Raw genomic sequence first — 13,597 nt, 5'->3', positions numbered from 1 at the left:
TAGCTGGTCTAAAGGCTAACATATCCTTTGGAGTGTCTGGAATCAATCTTGACACCAATCCTGTAGTTTATGTTGTCTAAACGCGCAAATCCTATTGCCTACACAACATATGTTTTGTATTGCCTCCACAACATATGTTTAAAGAAATCTTATTGGACACTGAGAATGGGCAGGTGTTACAAATTGTGTCCTTACAGATTTATATTAACGTGTTCCTAAAGTAGATAGATTCATTCTCTCATTCACATTCTCACTCTTCTCTTGACACCCTGGCTTCAAGTCTTGTGAGTAATCTGGACTCTTTACTGAGATTTGTGAGCTTATCTCTCTTCAGAACAGATTCCCTTTTAACTATTTATTTTTAGAGAAATGTCTGCTGATTTATAGCTGAGAATACCTTCCAGTTGGAAATCACCTGTGCCTAAATGTGAAAGCTTTATTCTTAGGCATCATATTTTCTCATCAGATCTCTTTATTGGGTTTCTGAACTGACACCTTTACTCTTTAAATTGCAGTTGTAATCCTTAATTTAAGAAGGGAAATTCCTTTAGGGAACATGCTTGCTGTTTTATCTGAATATTATCTGTGATATTTACAATTTATGGGCCAGATTACAGCTTTGGTGGTTTCGCAGCGGGCCTCATTCCAGTACCCCTCCACGAGACTACCAAAGCCGTCTGTGCACCGTCTGCTATATTAGAAGTTTAATCCTGGTCCGGCTGGCGGTGCTTTGGCAGTCCCATGGCCGTGCATTAGAAAGGCGCTGCAATGGGAGTGCCAAACCACATTCCTGCACAGCATGGACTGGGCAGTCCATGATGTGCAAGAACTGGAGGTGCATGCATAATGGGGGGGCGCAACAGGTACCCCCCTGCATGCATCCCCTGGCCCAGAGGCAACAGGGCTTAGCTTCCTCATCGCCACCCTTATCATGGCGGGGTCACCACCACGAAAAGGGTGGATGTGAGGAAACTCTTAATATGCTTGGCAGTGCCGCAGCAGCCCCACCAGCATATTGCAGCCTCAAACCCCTGCAACACTGCCGAGGGGTCACGGATCACTGGCAGTTGCAGTGGTCATTTAGCGGTCCAACCGACAAACTCTTAATAGGGATGTCGGATCCCCGGGCCGTCGTATTCCTAATGAGGCCCTTAGTATTTTACCTTGTTTTGAAATACGAAGGGATTATTTGAGTTTCTAACAATGATGACTTCAGACTAATATTTACTACATAAACAAACTGATGGTGCTGGAATTGTTAATAAAACCCTTTCACTCACAACAACTCCCTTTATTGATTATGAAAAGTGCTAAATGATTCCAAAGAATATTAAGGTTTGATGTAAATGATTGCTCCTTTTAATTTCAACACGTTGATGAATAAAGGTGCATTCGACCAGTGGTAGGGGTTATGTAATGATTACACCTGAAGACTAAGATGCAAATTCCGCCACGCCCTCAATATTTATAGAAAGAAAACTCCACTGTGAGTCTACTGAACTGGCAGTTAGCAATGGAGTACATATGCCATTATTCTTCTTGTTTACATGGTATACCTCTTTCTGATGAAATGGCAGGGAGAAGACTCTGCTGCTATCACCCTTCTTCCAATCCCCTTTATCGTTTTTCCTGCCATAGTTGGACTATGTTACTGCCACTTTTCCCTAACAGATACATATTTTATTTAATTGCCCAGAGTTTTCCATAGTAGGTGCAGTCAAGTGAATTAAGTGTTCTGCATTTATTTAGTCTGTATTTATTTAACAAAGCAGCACCTACAATATAAGCCTTTCGCCATGTGTTTAGGGATTGAGATAGTTGTGGCAGTATCTGATCTATCATATAAGAGGGTTTTCGCCACTCAGCAGTTTTGGAACTGGCACCCCAGGCCAACTAGTAGGTGCTAAAAATAACAGCAGGTTTGGCTTTTACATATATGAGCTGATGAAAAGAATGATGATTTAACTTTGCACCAAGAAGCTATTAGAGGAGTGTGTAGTATTTACATGTGCGCATTGTGCAATGACTCCTCCCATCACTTCCCCCTCTACTCTGTAAAAAGTAATCAGGGGCATATTTACTAATAGTTCACACAACGCAGTGCACCAAGGCAGGTTGCTGCATTGCATGGACAGGAGAGAGCCACGCATCACTATATTTACTGAGATTCCCCTATGTGATTTTAAAAGAATGTGGGCAACAGTGCTAATTTCATTAATTATTTTCTTTCTTTTTTCCGTCTTTTTTCCTTTCACTCTATCCATTTTTTATTTTATTTTTCTGTCATTAATTCCTTTCTTTCGATATTTTCTCTATTATTTAGATCCTTCTTTCTTTCTGCTTTGTTTTCTATATTTGTTTGTTTTATTCTCTCTATTCTTCTTTCATTGTTGCACCATTTTGCTATCAATTTTTATACGCATATTTCATTTTATTGCCTTCTTCACCACGTTTGCTTTTTTCTTCCCATTCCTAAGTCAACATTTTGTCTCCCTTTATTATCATCTTCCTGTCCACCCTTTTCCCCATTCTTTCCAATATTCTGTGCTTTCGTTATTTCTTTCTTCCTCTCTGTTTTTCTTTCCTTCCTTTCATTGCCCTTCTTTCCTTCCTTTTTTCTTCTTTCCTTCCTTCATCTCATTCATTCTTTCTGTAATGTTATCCTTTCCTCAATTTTTTCTTCTCTTTCACTTCTTTTAATTTTTGTTTTTATTTTCTTGTTCCTTCTTTCTTGTCTTCTTTCAGTCATTTTACATCCTTCATTCATTCTTTTCCTCATTTTCCCTTTCTATCTGTCATTCCTAGTCTCTCTTTCTCTCCCCTTTCCTTTATTTTTTGTTTCTTCTTTTTATATGTTGTTAGTCCTTTTTTATTTCTTTCAATCATGTTTCCATTCTGACAATCTTTTTTTAACTTCTTTGCAATCTTCTGCCTTTTCCTATTTCTTGTCCCCTCACTCCACTGGATTCTCGCTTGTTTTCTTTGCCATTTTCACTATTTCTATTTAATTCTGTCAAGGGTACGGGTCCTTTGGTACCCCTTTAGTCCCAATCCACAGATCTGCCATGTTAGCTTCTTTCATGCCACATTTATTAGTTGCTATCTTGTGGCCTGAGTTCGCAGCTCTAAGTATATTATAGACCAATAAGAGCAAGTTATTCAAACCCCTTTGAAGCTGGTATAGCGAGTGCTTCACTACGCCCTTGAACGTAGAAATAAGATGAAAAACATTTAGGGGCATATTATCAAGGACGGCGTTAAAAATTATCGCCGGTTTAGCGGCAGAAAACTGCCGCTAAAGCGGCGATAATGGGCTTGATAATATGCCCTTGAGAATTCCAATAGAAGTCCATGTTCTGGTGTGAACATGGGCTTCTATTGGGATTCTCAAGGGGATATTATCAAGCCAGTCAGTTTTCTGCCTCTAAACCGGCGATAATTTTGACGCTGTCCTTGATAATTTGCCCCTTAGAGTCTTGAACCAAGTTGGCTTGAAGTACATTGCCGGAGGTGATCGAATCCCCCATGGGGAGGAACTTGTTAAGCATACAACCCAAGTGTCAGTGCCGCCAGCCCAACACCAACAGGAGTTGTGAGAAAAAAGATGGCAGAAAATAGAGCCTGAGGGCTGGGAGTGAAACCGCGACATTCTCCTTGGACTGCTATAAAAACGAAATCTTACAGGGAGGCTTTGGCTATGACCAAATAACTCCACTTTTGTAAAGAAGACCACCGGTAAAAAAAGTGGAATGCAATGGAAAAAAGAAAGATATCGAGGAAGAATAATAATTTTAATGAGATTACAGCAGCCAATGAGCTCCAAATACAAACAGATCCGCTTGAGGAACACCTCCGCTGAATGTTGGAACAACTTGCCATAGTTGTTTTCTAAGATGTCCCATGTATTAACTGTTAGAGTAGCCCCCAGATATACCAAAGACGGAACCCACTTCTTGTCCTGGTCAGAAGGAGTCACATGAGATAAAAACTGGATCTTTTCCTGATTTCGATTGAAGCCAGCAATTTCTCCAAATGGATTCCACTACCACATGCAGACCACTGATCAGGACAGGAGTCAAAATGGCTATTTCATCTGTATAAGCCAGGATTTTCACTTCAAAGTGATGAAGTATCAGGGGTTGTATCTCTACCATCTGTTTGAGGGACTGGATAAATGGGTCGATATAAAGAGCGAACAACTGAGGGGAAAGAGGACACCCCTGCCTAGTCCCACAGAGTATAGAAATAGAATCTGATTGATCCCCACACTACATATTAAAGCTGTGAGGCCCAAAACGAGATGCCTGACCCTTGAGATAAAACCTGGGACTAAGCCAGTAGCCTCCATGACCCCCTAAACTAAGGGCCAGGAGGCCTTATCAAAGGCAGTGGAGTAGCTACACCTTTGGCCACCCGTGGTGGTCCCTGTGTTTTCTGCCCGCGACAGCAGCATGTAAGACCCAGGGGGGGTGTTTGGGCGATCCCTTGCGATGTCCGCAGGTAAAAGGGGGGCTGCTGGCGGTCCCTGCTTTTGCCACGACAGCCGCAGCTAAGAGCGTGGGGAGACCACCACCCCCAAAACCTGTGTTACCCATAGTGGACCATACCCTTCCCCACTTGCTACGCCACTGATCAAACACCTTCTCAGCATCCAAGCCCATCAAGCCAATTGGCCCACCCCAGACGGAAGCCATCTCGATGAGGTGTTGTGTCATGTAGGGGATAAAACCATACTCATTTGGGTCCACCAAATCTGCAATAATAGCAGACAACCGATTAGTGAGAACATGTGTAAATCTTGGAGTTAGTATGTATTAACAGAATTTGACGGTATGACCCGTAGAGTGTAGGTTCTTCCCCCTTTTTAGGGAAGCCAGTGTGACACATCAAAAGAATTCAACAAGTCCCTCAGAACTGGTGCCAAATATTGTGGGAAAGTGCATAAAACTCTAAAGGAATCTGTTTGGGACCAGCCACCTTCCCCCTGCCCAGCAAGCCAAGAGCACTGTTAACCTCTCTGAGGGTAATAGGTGATGCCAACTCATACCGCTGCTTGAGGGTAGCCTTTTACTCAAAATGCTGCTGGTTAAATCAGAGTATGTCCTTTAGGGAAGATGAGCAGTCCTCATTATAAAGGTCCTGATATAACCAACAAAAAACTTTGCAGATAGCGGCTGACTCAGTAAAGTGAAACCTACGCCCAAAGCAGGTCATCTGTGGCCAATCCTTTACCATTAGACAATGACCCCAGTTAGTTTCTAAGATGCTCAATGTCCGCCGAGCGATCATTTCGGATTTCCTTTATCAGTGAAACTTTCCAACAGCAAGAGGCAAACTGAAGGGTGTGTCTGCTACACGAGGATTTAAGAGCATCCCAAGCCATCAGAGGTGGAGCTGATACAATATTACATTTGAGGAATTCCCCTAAATGTACATTCATGTAACTTACATAATCCTTCTCCAAAAAGAGCCTATGTTCAAATGTCCCCCTTTGATGGCCCTGAAATACTGCCCATAAAGAAGTAGTCAATGAAGGAGAGTTATGATCAGACAAGACCGGCGGATTACGTGTAGTATTGGAAGAGGAAACCAAAGTGCTGCTCACCCAAAACATATCTAACCTATACATCACTTTGTGGGCACGGAGTAAAAGGTAAACCCCGGATCCGGAGGATACTAGCACCGCCAAAGGTCGATCAGAGAACATGAGGAAAGTAACTGGTGAAAGACACCTGGACCTGGTTCTTACCTGGTAGAGACATATCATCGGATGACTGATGAGAGAGAGCACGCTGAGATATTGAGTTCTTTTTGGGACACTGTCTTACATTAAAATCACCACAGACAATATAGGGTGGGGCCCAGAGATGCAACTCAGATACTAGGAAGTCAAAAACCCTTGGGTCATCTGTGTTATCACCATATAAAACACAGATAGTAAACCGATGAGTATCCTTCTGAATAGGTGCTATCAGCCAGCTCCCTTCTGAATCTGTCCCACTTGCTGTCCCGCTCTAAAAGTGCAACCCCCCTCTGAGAGGAAGTGTTACAAGAGAGGGATACCATCTGGTAACCTAGCTCCTTTAATAGTACACATTTCATCCAACAAAGATGGGTCTCCTGGAGACAGAAAATTTGATACTGGAGCGTTTTGAGTTTTTCTTGTGCTTATTTACTCTTTTGAAGAAATGTACCCCATTAATATTCCATGAAAGGACATGAAGCTGCTGGCCAGGACTGCTGCTATTGCTAACTATAACCATAATAACATAGAATCCACGAGATTCTCCTCCACAATTTTTACTTCTGGTAACGTCCTTGGTCCAGGTCACATTTCCTAAAACACTGCCCCAAATGCTCAAGAAGCCAAAAAAATGATCCTTCTTCCCCAGACCACCCCCAACCCACCTAGAGATCCACACCTAACTCTGTTGGTGGCAAGCCCCCAATGATATGCCCCTCACACCTAGGCCCCATACCCTTACTACTAGGATTTGTAAGCGATGGTGTCCCATGCTAGGGTCAGCCCAAGGGCTTGACCGCCCCACCTGCGGTCAACTTGAAGGAGAAAAGCTGTTCCTTATTTTCCTTTACCCCCTCCCATTTCCTCTTTTCTTCGTGTTTCACACAGATCCCGCAAAAAAAGAAGCCGAAAATCAAGAGAAAAAAGAAGGGGAAAAAATAAAAAAGCCCCAAAAGATGGTTCCTACAGAGGAAAGAAAGACCAACTCCTCACCCACTGTCCCCACCCTGACTGCCCTGGGACTTACCCTTGTATTTCCCAGCCAGTTAGCCTGCCAACCAGATAGCCCCCCTACCCAGGGTTAAATACCATAGTAAAAAAAACAGTAAGGAGCCTGATGCACCCAGAGATTGATACAACAGCAAATCCAGAAATAACATTCTCATCCCCCCGGTGCCACTTGGTTAGCAGTTCTTGGACCTTTAGACTGTCGCAGCAATAGAGAGTCTGACCATCCTTAGAGTCAGCAGAGTTGCAGGCTACATGAGGGAGACAGAGGCCCTGAATTATATATATTCCCGGATATACCAGCTACTCACAACTTTTTGATGGCAGAAATCTGATTGAACAAAGAAGTCGATACTGCTAGCCTTCACCGGCTGCTTAGGAATGGCGGCCTGGAAGAGCTCTTGTCTGAGAATAAAGTTACCAATATAAATCAGTGTAGCCCAAGGATACCTGGAGGGCTTGCTGAGAAGGCAAAGTGGGAAACAATGAGCATGATGAACCATATAATCCATATCCCAGTCCCTCAGGCTTCTCGAAACAGAGGAACAACAAAACTATGGGGGTCGAATCCTTCTGTCCCCTTAGGGATGCCTAAGAGCCGCAGATTACTCTGACTTCATCTGTTATCCAAATCCTCCATCCTTGAGAATAGAGTGGTAATCTGCCTCTCATGCTGAATAATCCCCAACCTTCTTTCTAGGTTTCTATCCCCTTTTGAAGGGCTGACTGAGAAGCTTCAACTGCTTGAAGTCATGACTGAACAATGTCTATATATTTAAACAGTTTCAGGAGAACCGCCTGGGTCTTAAGATGTGCAGCCTTCAACGCTAGTGAATCCTTGTGATAATCCTCTCTGTGTTGTAAGTGGAGAGGATTAATGGCCTCCAGTGTGGGGGGGATCCTAAGCCAGGCTAGTGTAGGAGTATCCAAGGGAGGATGAATGCTCCCTTCCCACATCCTGGTCCGAGGCTGCAGATGGTTCGGGGGCCATCCCCAGAGGAGAGTGGTTCATTGAAGTCAGCTCAATCCCATCAGGATCACATAACAGTTCATCTTGTGCCTCAAATGAGGCAGGGTCGATTGCGCCTTGATCAAATACCACCATCACAAGGCTCTCAGCTTGATCCACTGGAAGGCTGCCACACCTACCCCTCCGATGAAGTACAGTAGCTGGGGTGTCAGGTCCCACAGGTATCTTACTTGGGTGCTCAGCGCAGTTACAGCCCAAATTGGAGGCCAAGATTGATTGATTGAACCACTTGATCTAGGCCCTCCTCCCAATCACTATCAGAGAGATCTGAGAAGGAAAAGAAAACCTCTTGGCAGTCGACCCATGCTCCCCCATTAACACCTGCTCCAGTTTGCCTGGATACAAAAGCTGAGAGGCTTGCAGAGGCTGCAAACCCAGAGTCACAGAGGGCCCTGTTTCAAAATTGAGGGAATACCTGGAAAACACAGACACCTCTGACAACATCAGCTGAGGTGGTGAGATGGAAATAGAGGGGTTTGACTTGTTAACAGGTATAAATTTGTTTAGGCCTGGGGAAGAGCCTCTTCTTAGCACATTACAGAATCTCAAATATAAATATAGTAAACAGTTGAAGAAATTCAGCCTGTAAAGAGCATTGCAATAAATAATGAACATTCAGGTTGTGAAATTCGGCAAATTAGCAAAACCAATAGGTCTTGATTTAATATGCCAACACATTCAAACAGCATGTCAGCATGCTTGTGTAGTCTCACATAAAAGTCAGGCTTGCAGCAATGGTGACTGAGTAGCACATTGACACCAGATCCATTAGCTTTTGCATTATATCATTCTTTTATGGCTTAGAAAACACAGTAGGTATAAGACACATCTTTCAATCCATGGTTCTATAAACAGGTTTGGGGATTTTCAAGAGTCAAACACGTTTTGCTGGTCTCTCACGAACACCAGTAGAGCTGGAGACGAGTAAGATATGTGACACATCTGGGTTAGACAAAGATTAAAGGATCATATTAATAATATATATTAATATTTTTCCATTTGTTTTGTGATAAGATGTCTTCAACTTCTTATTTCCTGTGCACTTTATGATACCTGATGATGGACAAAAGAATTTCTCATTGGGAGAAAGGTAACGCCAGAATTTCCCATTGATAAATTTAAACATGCAAACGTAGTTAATCCTGACATTTTGTGGGCATTGTTGTCTCGTTGGTCTCGACTACTAAATAATGTTAATGGTGACATGAGAGTGGTAATTCGTGATTTTCTGTTGACAATCTTAGAACAATGGCACATACCATTGGTGTAATGCTTGAACTGGCATAATGTTTGTAATTGGTAATATAATTTGTGGAAATTTGCAATTTATTGGTTTTGCCAATGCCTACTTAGATGTGGCTTTACAGTACAGCTTCCTGCAATACTTGTTGTTGATTGGGCCTTGGCCCCACAAAGCCAAACCTCCTGCTATTGGCTGTTTATTATACTTTTCAATCTCCTATGAATTAGTTGCACTGTAAGGCATGAAGGCATGAAGGACAATTGTATATCTCAGAATCCATTGAATCATCAGGCATTAAATTATTTTCAAATGACACATGCGTTTTAAATGTTTTAGTCAGGATTTATAATTATAGTTAGACCTTTTAGCTTCGCCAATGTTTGTATTTTTTCTGTCATTAGCTCTTCTCTGTTAAACTTAGTTCATTATACAATGCGGCCTTCCCTCATACATTGCCCACTAATGGCTGATTTGCGTTGTATTACTCTACCATCTAACAGTGACTCATATTCCAGTCTTGGCTGGAAATGACAGATATTGTTTATTTGTGATTTTTGACCATCTTAGACAATTTCATTTTTTGTGCAGTTTTTTTTTTAGTGTGATATTTAGTTTAAACCACAAGGAACTAGTGAATTGAAAAGTTATGAAAAAATGCTACAAATAATGAAACCTCTGATTTGTTTTCACTTACCTAAACAAAATAATGTAGGAGGAGGCTCCGCCCAAGGCATATATGAATGCACCACAGACCTGTGAGATTACGTAGTAAAGGAACATTCTGGAGCAATCGTCTCCCCGTGGACACTGGCCCAAGACAACTGAGACATTTCCTGACTGAGAGCTTGCTGCTTCAATACAGCTACAGTTTCCATATGCCTAAAATAAAGAGCAGGAAGGATTATTTTCTTTATTCATTACTAGACAGAAAATATATTTTGACATTTCTTCAAGTGTAGTAAAAGGAAGAAATTAAACTGCAGTGCACCCTGAAATCTCTGATTTATCGTAACATATCTTTATTGCTATGAGTGCCATATTTACACACCTGTTCTTCTCCCTTGTGGCTCCATGGCGGGCCAGAAGGAGGGGCTCGGGATTCCAGCTCACACATTCTGGTAAGGTAGCACAGGCTGAGACAGGCCCAGTGTCTTGCTTGTTCCTCCTCTGACACATTCTTATTACGTGGTAAAGGCACTGCCATTTAAACATTTTTGGGGGCTCGACAAGACATATTTTGAGGCCCCCTTTGATCGGTACACCTTTGGATTTTTTACACATTTCCACCTCATTCAAGCACTTATAATGCCAAACAATACTGAATTATACATTACACTTTCAGAAGTGGTAAAAGAATGAGGACAATAGATAAGCAAGTACTTAAACTAGGTTGTATTTGGCACCAATTTCATGTTAAAAGTCGTTTTAGCAGGTAGAACAGTATTCTACCTTTTCTACGAGGTCATTACTTCGTATTACCATTACTACGCATATTTTATATTGCAGATCCCATTACTTAGCATGCATTTACTTAGCATGCATTTACTATGCATGTTCCATTACTTAGCATGCACTTGGATAATGGAGTTACTGTGTAAATTATATTTTTGGGGTACAGGGGTATTTTTAGGGGTCAGGGTGGGTTAGGGTTTTGGGATGTAGGGGGTATTTTTAGGGTTCAGGGTCCATTTAAGGTTTTGGGGTGCTGGGGTATTTTTGGGGTTCAGGGAGCATTTAGGTTGTGGTGTACTGGGGTAATTTTAGGGGTCGGGTTGGTTAGGGTTTTGAGATGTGGGGGTAATTTTAGGGTTCAGGGTGCTTTTAGGTTTTGGGTTACAGGGGTATTTTTAGGGGTCAGGGTGGGTTTGGGTTTTGGGGTTTAGGGGGTATTTTTAGGGTTCAGGGTGCCTTTAAGGTTTTGGGGTGCTGGGGTTTTTTTGGGGTTCAGGGTGTATTTAGGTTTTGGGGTGCTGGAGTAATTTTAGGGGTCTGGGTTGGTTAGGGTTTTGTGGTGTAGGGGGTATTTTTAGGGTTCAGGGTGCATTTAAGGTTTTGGGGTGCAGAAGTATTTTTGGGGCTCAGGATGGGTTTACGTTTTGGGGTGCTGGGGTGCTGGGGTAATTTTAGGTGTCAGGGTGGGTTAGGCTTTTGGGATGTATGGGGTAATTTTAGGGTTCAGGGTGTGTTTAAGGTTTTGGGGTGCTGGGGAATTTTTGGGGTTCAGGGTGCATGTAGGTTTTGGGGTGCTGGGGTAATTTTAGGTGTCCGGGTGGGTTAGGGTTTTGGGGTGCATGGGGTATTTTGAGGGTTCAGGGTGCGTTTAAGGTTTTGGGGTGCTGGTGTATTTTTGGGGTTCAGGGTGCATTTAGGTGTCAGTGTGGGTTAGGGTTTTGGGGTGTAGGGGTATTTTTAGGGTTCAGGGTGCATTTAAGGTTTTGGTGTGCTGGGGTATTTTTGGGGTTCAGGGTGCATTTAGGTTTTGGGATGCTGGGGTAATTTCAGGGGTCAGGGTTGGTTAGGGAGTAGGGGTGTAGGGGGTATTTTTAGGGTTCAGGGTGAATTTAAGGTTTTGGGGTAGATGGGGTATTTTTAGGGGTCAAGGTGGGATAGGGTTTTGGGGTACATGGGGTATTTTGAGGGTTAAGGGTGTGTTTAGGTTTTGGGGTGATGGGGTATTTTTGGGGATCAGGGTGGGTTTAGGTTTTGGGTTGCTGGGGTAATTTTAGGTGTCAGGGTTGGTTAGGGTTTTGGGGTGTAGGGGGTAATTTTAGGGTTCAGGGTGCATTTAGGTTTTGGAGTGCTGAGGTAATTTTAGGTGTCAGGATGGGTTAGCGTTTTGGGGTGCATGGGGTATCATGGGGTATTTTGAGGGTTGAGGGTTCAGGGTGCGTTTAAGGTTTTGGGGTGCTGGGGTATTTTTGGGGTACAGGATGCATTTAGGTTTTGGGGTGCAGGGGTAATTTTAGGGGTCAGGGTTGGTTAGGGTTTTGGGGTGCATGGGGTATTTTAAGGGTTCAGGGTGCGTTTAAGGTTTTGGGGTGCTGGGGTATTTTTGGGGTTCAGGGTGCATTTAGGTTTTGGGGTGCTGGGTTAATTTTAGGTGTCAGGGTGGGTTAGGGTTTTGGGGGGTAGGGGTTAATTTTAGGGTTCAGGGTGCGTTTAGGTTTTGGGGTACTGGGATATTTTTAGAGGTCAGGGTGAGATAGGGTTTTGGGGTGTAGGGGGTATTTTTAGGGTTCAGGGTGCATGCTAGGGGGTAGGTTACTATTATGATAAATTTTTTGTTTAAAAGTACCAGTTGTAACGGTATGCGTAATAATTAACTGCAAAGTAAAAGCATTTTTTTATGTATTTGTATATATTTGCGAAGTAAAAGCATGCACACTAAAATTATGCGTAGTAAAGGTATTTGCGAAGTAAAAACTTCGAAGTAAATACCTGCAGAGTAATGGAATCAGGCATCAGGTTTAAATTTACATTTGGACATCCTTCATTGTTTAGGAACATGTCTCTAGTGCTTCTGACTGACCTGATTCAAACATCAGTATTTATTTTACATTTGATCAACAAGACCAGAACTGGGGGAATGTCCTTCTCCTACCTGACAGCCAACACCTGGAACAACCTCCTCCAACACCTCTGACAAAGCCTGACACTGATCTAGTTCAGGAGAGACTTCAAGACCTGGCTCTTCAGATGACCACAGCACCCTACAGAGCCGCCTGCCCCCCTAGCACCTTAAAACCCTTGTGGGTGAGTAGTTACGCTTCACAAACACTTGATTGATTGATTTATTGATTGAATGATTGATTCTTCTTCATTTAGCAAGGAACATTTCTCTGTTGATCGTGACTGATTCAGACTTTGTAATTCCATTTAATTTTGGACACCCCTATTTTTTAGAGAGAGGAACATCTCTCTTGTGCTCCTGTCTGATTCAGATATCAGTTTTTTTTTAATTTGGACATCCTGAGTTCTTGCAGTGAGAGCATGTTCATTTCTCTTGTCCCGCGCCAGTGTTTTATTTTATTTTGGACACCCCAATTGTTTTGTAGCAACAAAACATCATAGCAAACTCTGAGTTATTAAATGTTTATTGTAAGAAATCAGGTTCTTGATTGGGGTAGGGGAAGCCCTACCCCATCCTCAATGCTTGTCAGGGTGAACCACAAAAGACACTAAATTAACCCGTGCTTAACCCTCTGGTAGCTTGGCACAAAGCAGTCAGGCTTAACCTAGAGGCAATGTATAAAGTTAGTTTGCAGCACAGAAAAGAGTAATTAAGTGAAGACACAACACATGAAAAGTCCCAAATAAATTTAGAAAAACAGAGTAAATTTTAATAAATAAAATGATATCAGAACAACATACTTCCAATCAGTAGAACCAGAGATATGCAGTTTCAAAAGTTTAGATAAATATAGCACGTATAAGTTTGGGGGAAGACCATACCAAGGATGTCAGGTTTAACAGATACAAATTCTTTGTGTATGTACATCTTCAAAAGAAGACTTTGTTACAATCGTTGCCTTCTCTTTAATGGACATTTGACCACTTACTAATTGAAATAAGC

General features: G+C 42.5%; 1 protein-coding gene across 1 annotated transcript in view; it reads right to left on the bottom strand.

Moving 5' to 3' along the window:
* SLCO1C1 (solute carrier organic anion transporter family member 1C1) overlaps window positions 1–13,597 on the bottom strand; it is a 536,144-nt gene that overhangs the window by 79,921 nt on the left and 442,626 nt on the right. Inside the window, exon 12 of the mRNA XM_085652717.1 lies at window positions 9,719–9,903. Within this exon, the coding sequence (XP_085508843.1) occupies window positions 9,719–9,903 (185 nt within the window). The remainder of the gene's footprint in view (window positions 1–9,718; window positions 9,904–13,597) is intronic.

Source organism: Triturus cristatus, chromosome 4_1 (assembly GCF_964204655.1).
Source record: "Triturus cristatus chromosome 4_1, aTriCri1.1, whole genome shotgun sequence".
Lineage (NCBI taxonomy): Eukaryota > Metazoa > Chordata > Amphibia > Caudata > Salamandridae > Triturus > Triturus cristatus.
This window is presented reverse-complemented; position numbering and strand designations above follow the sequence as displayed.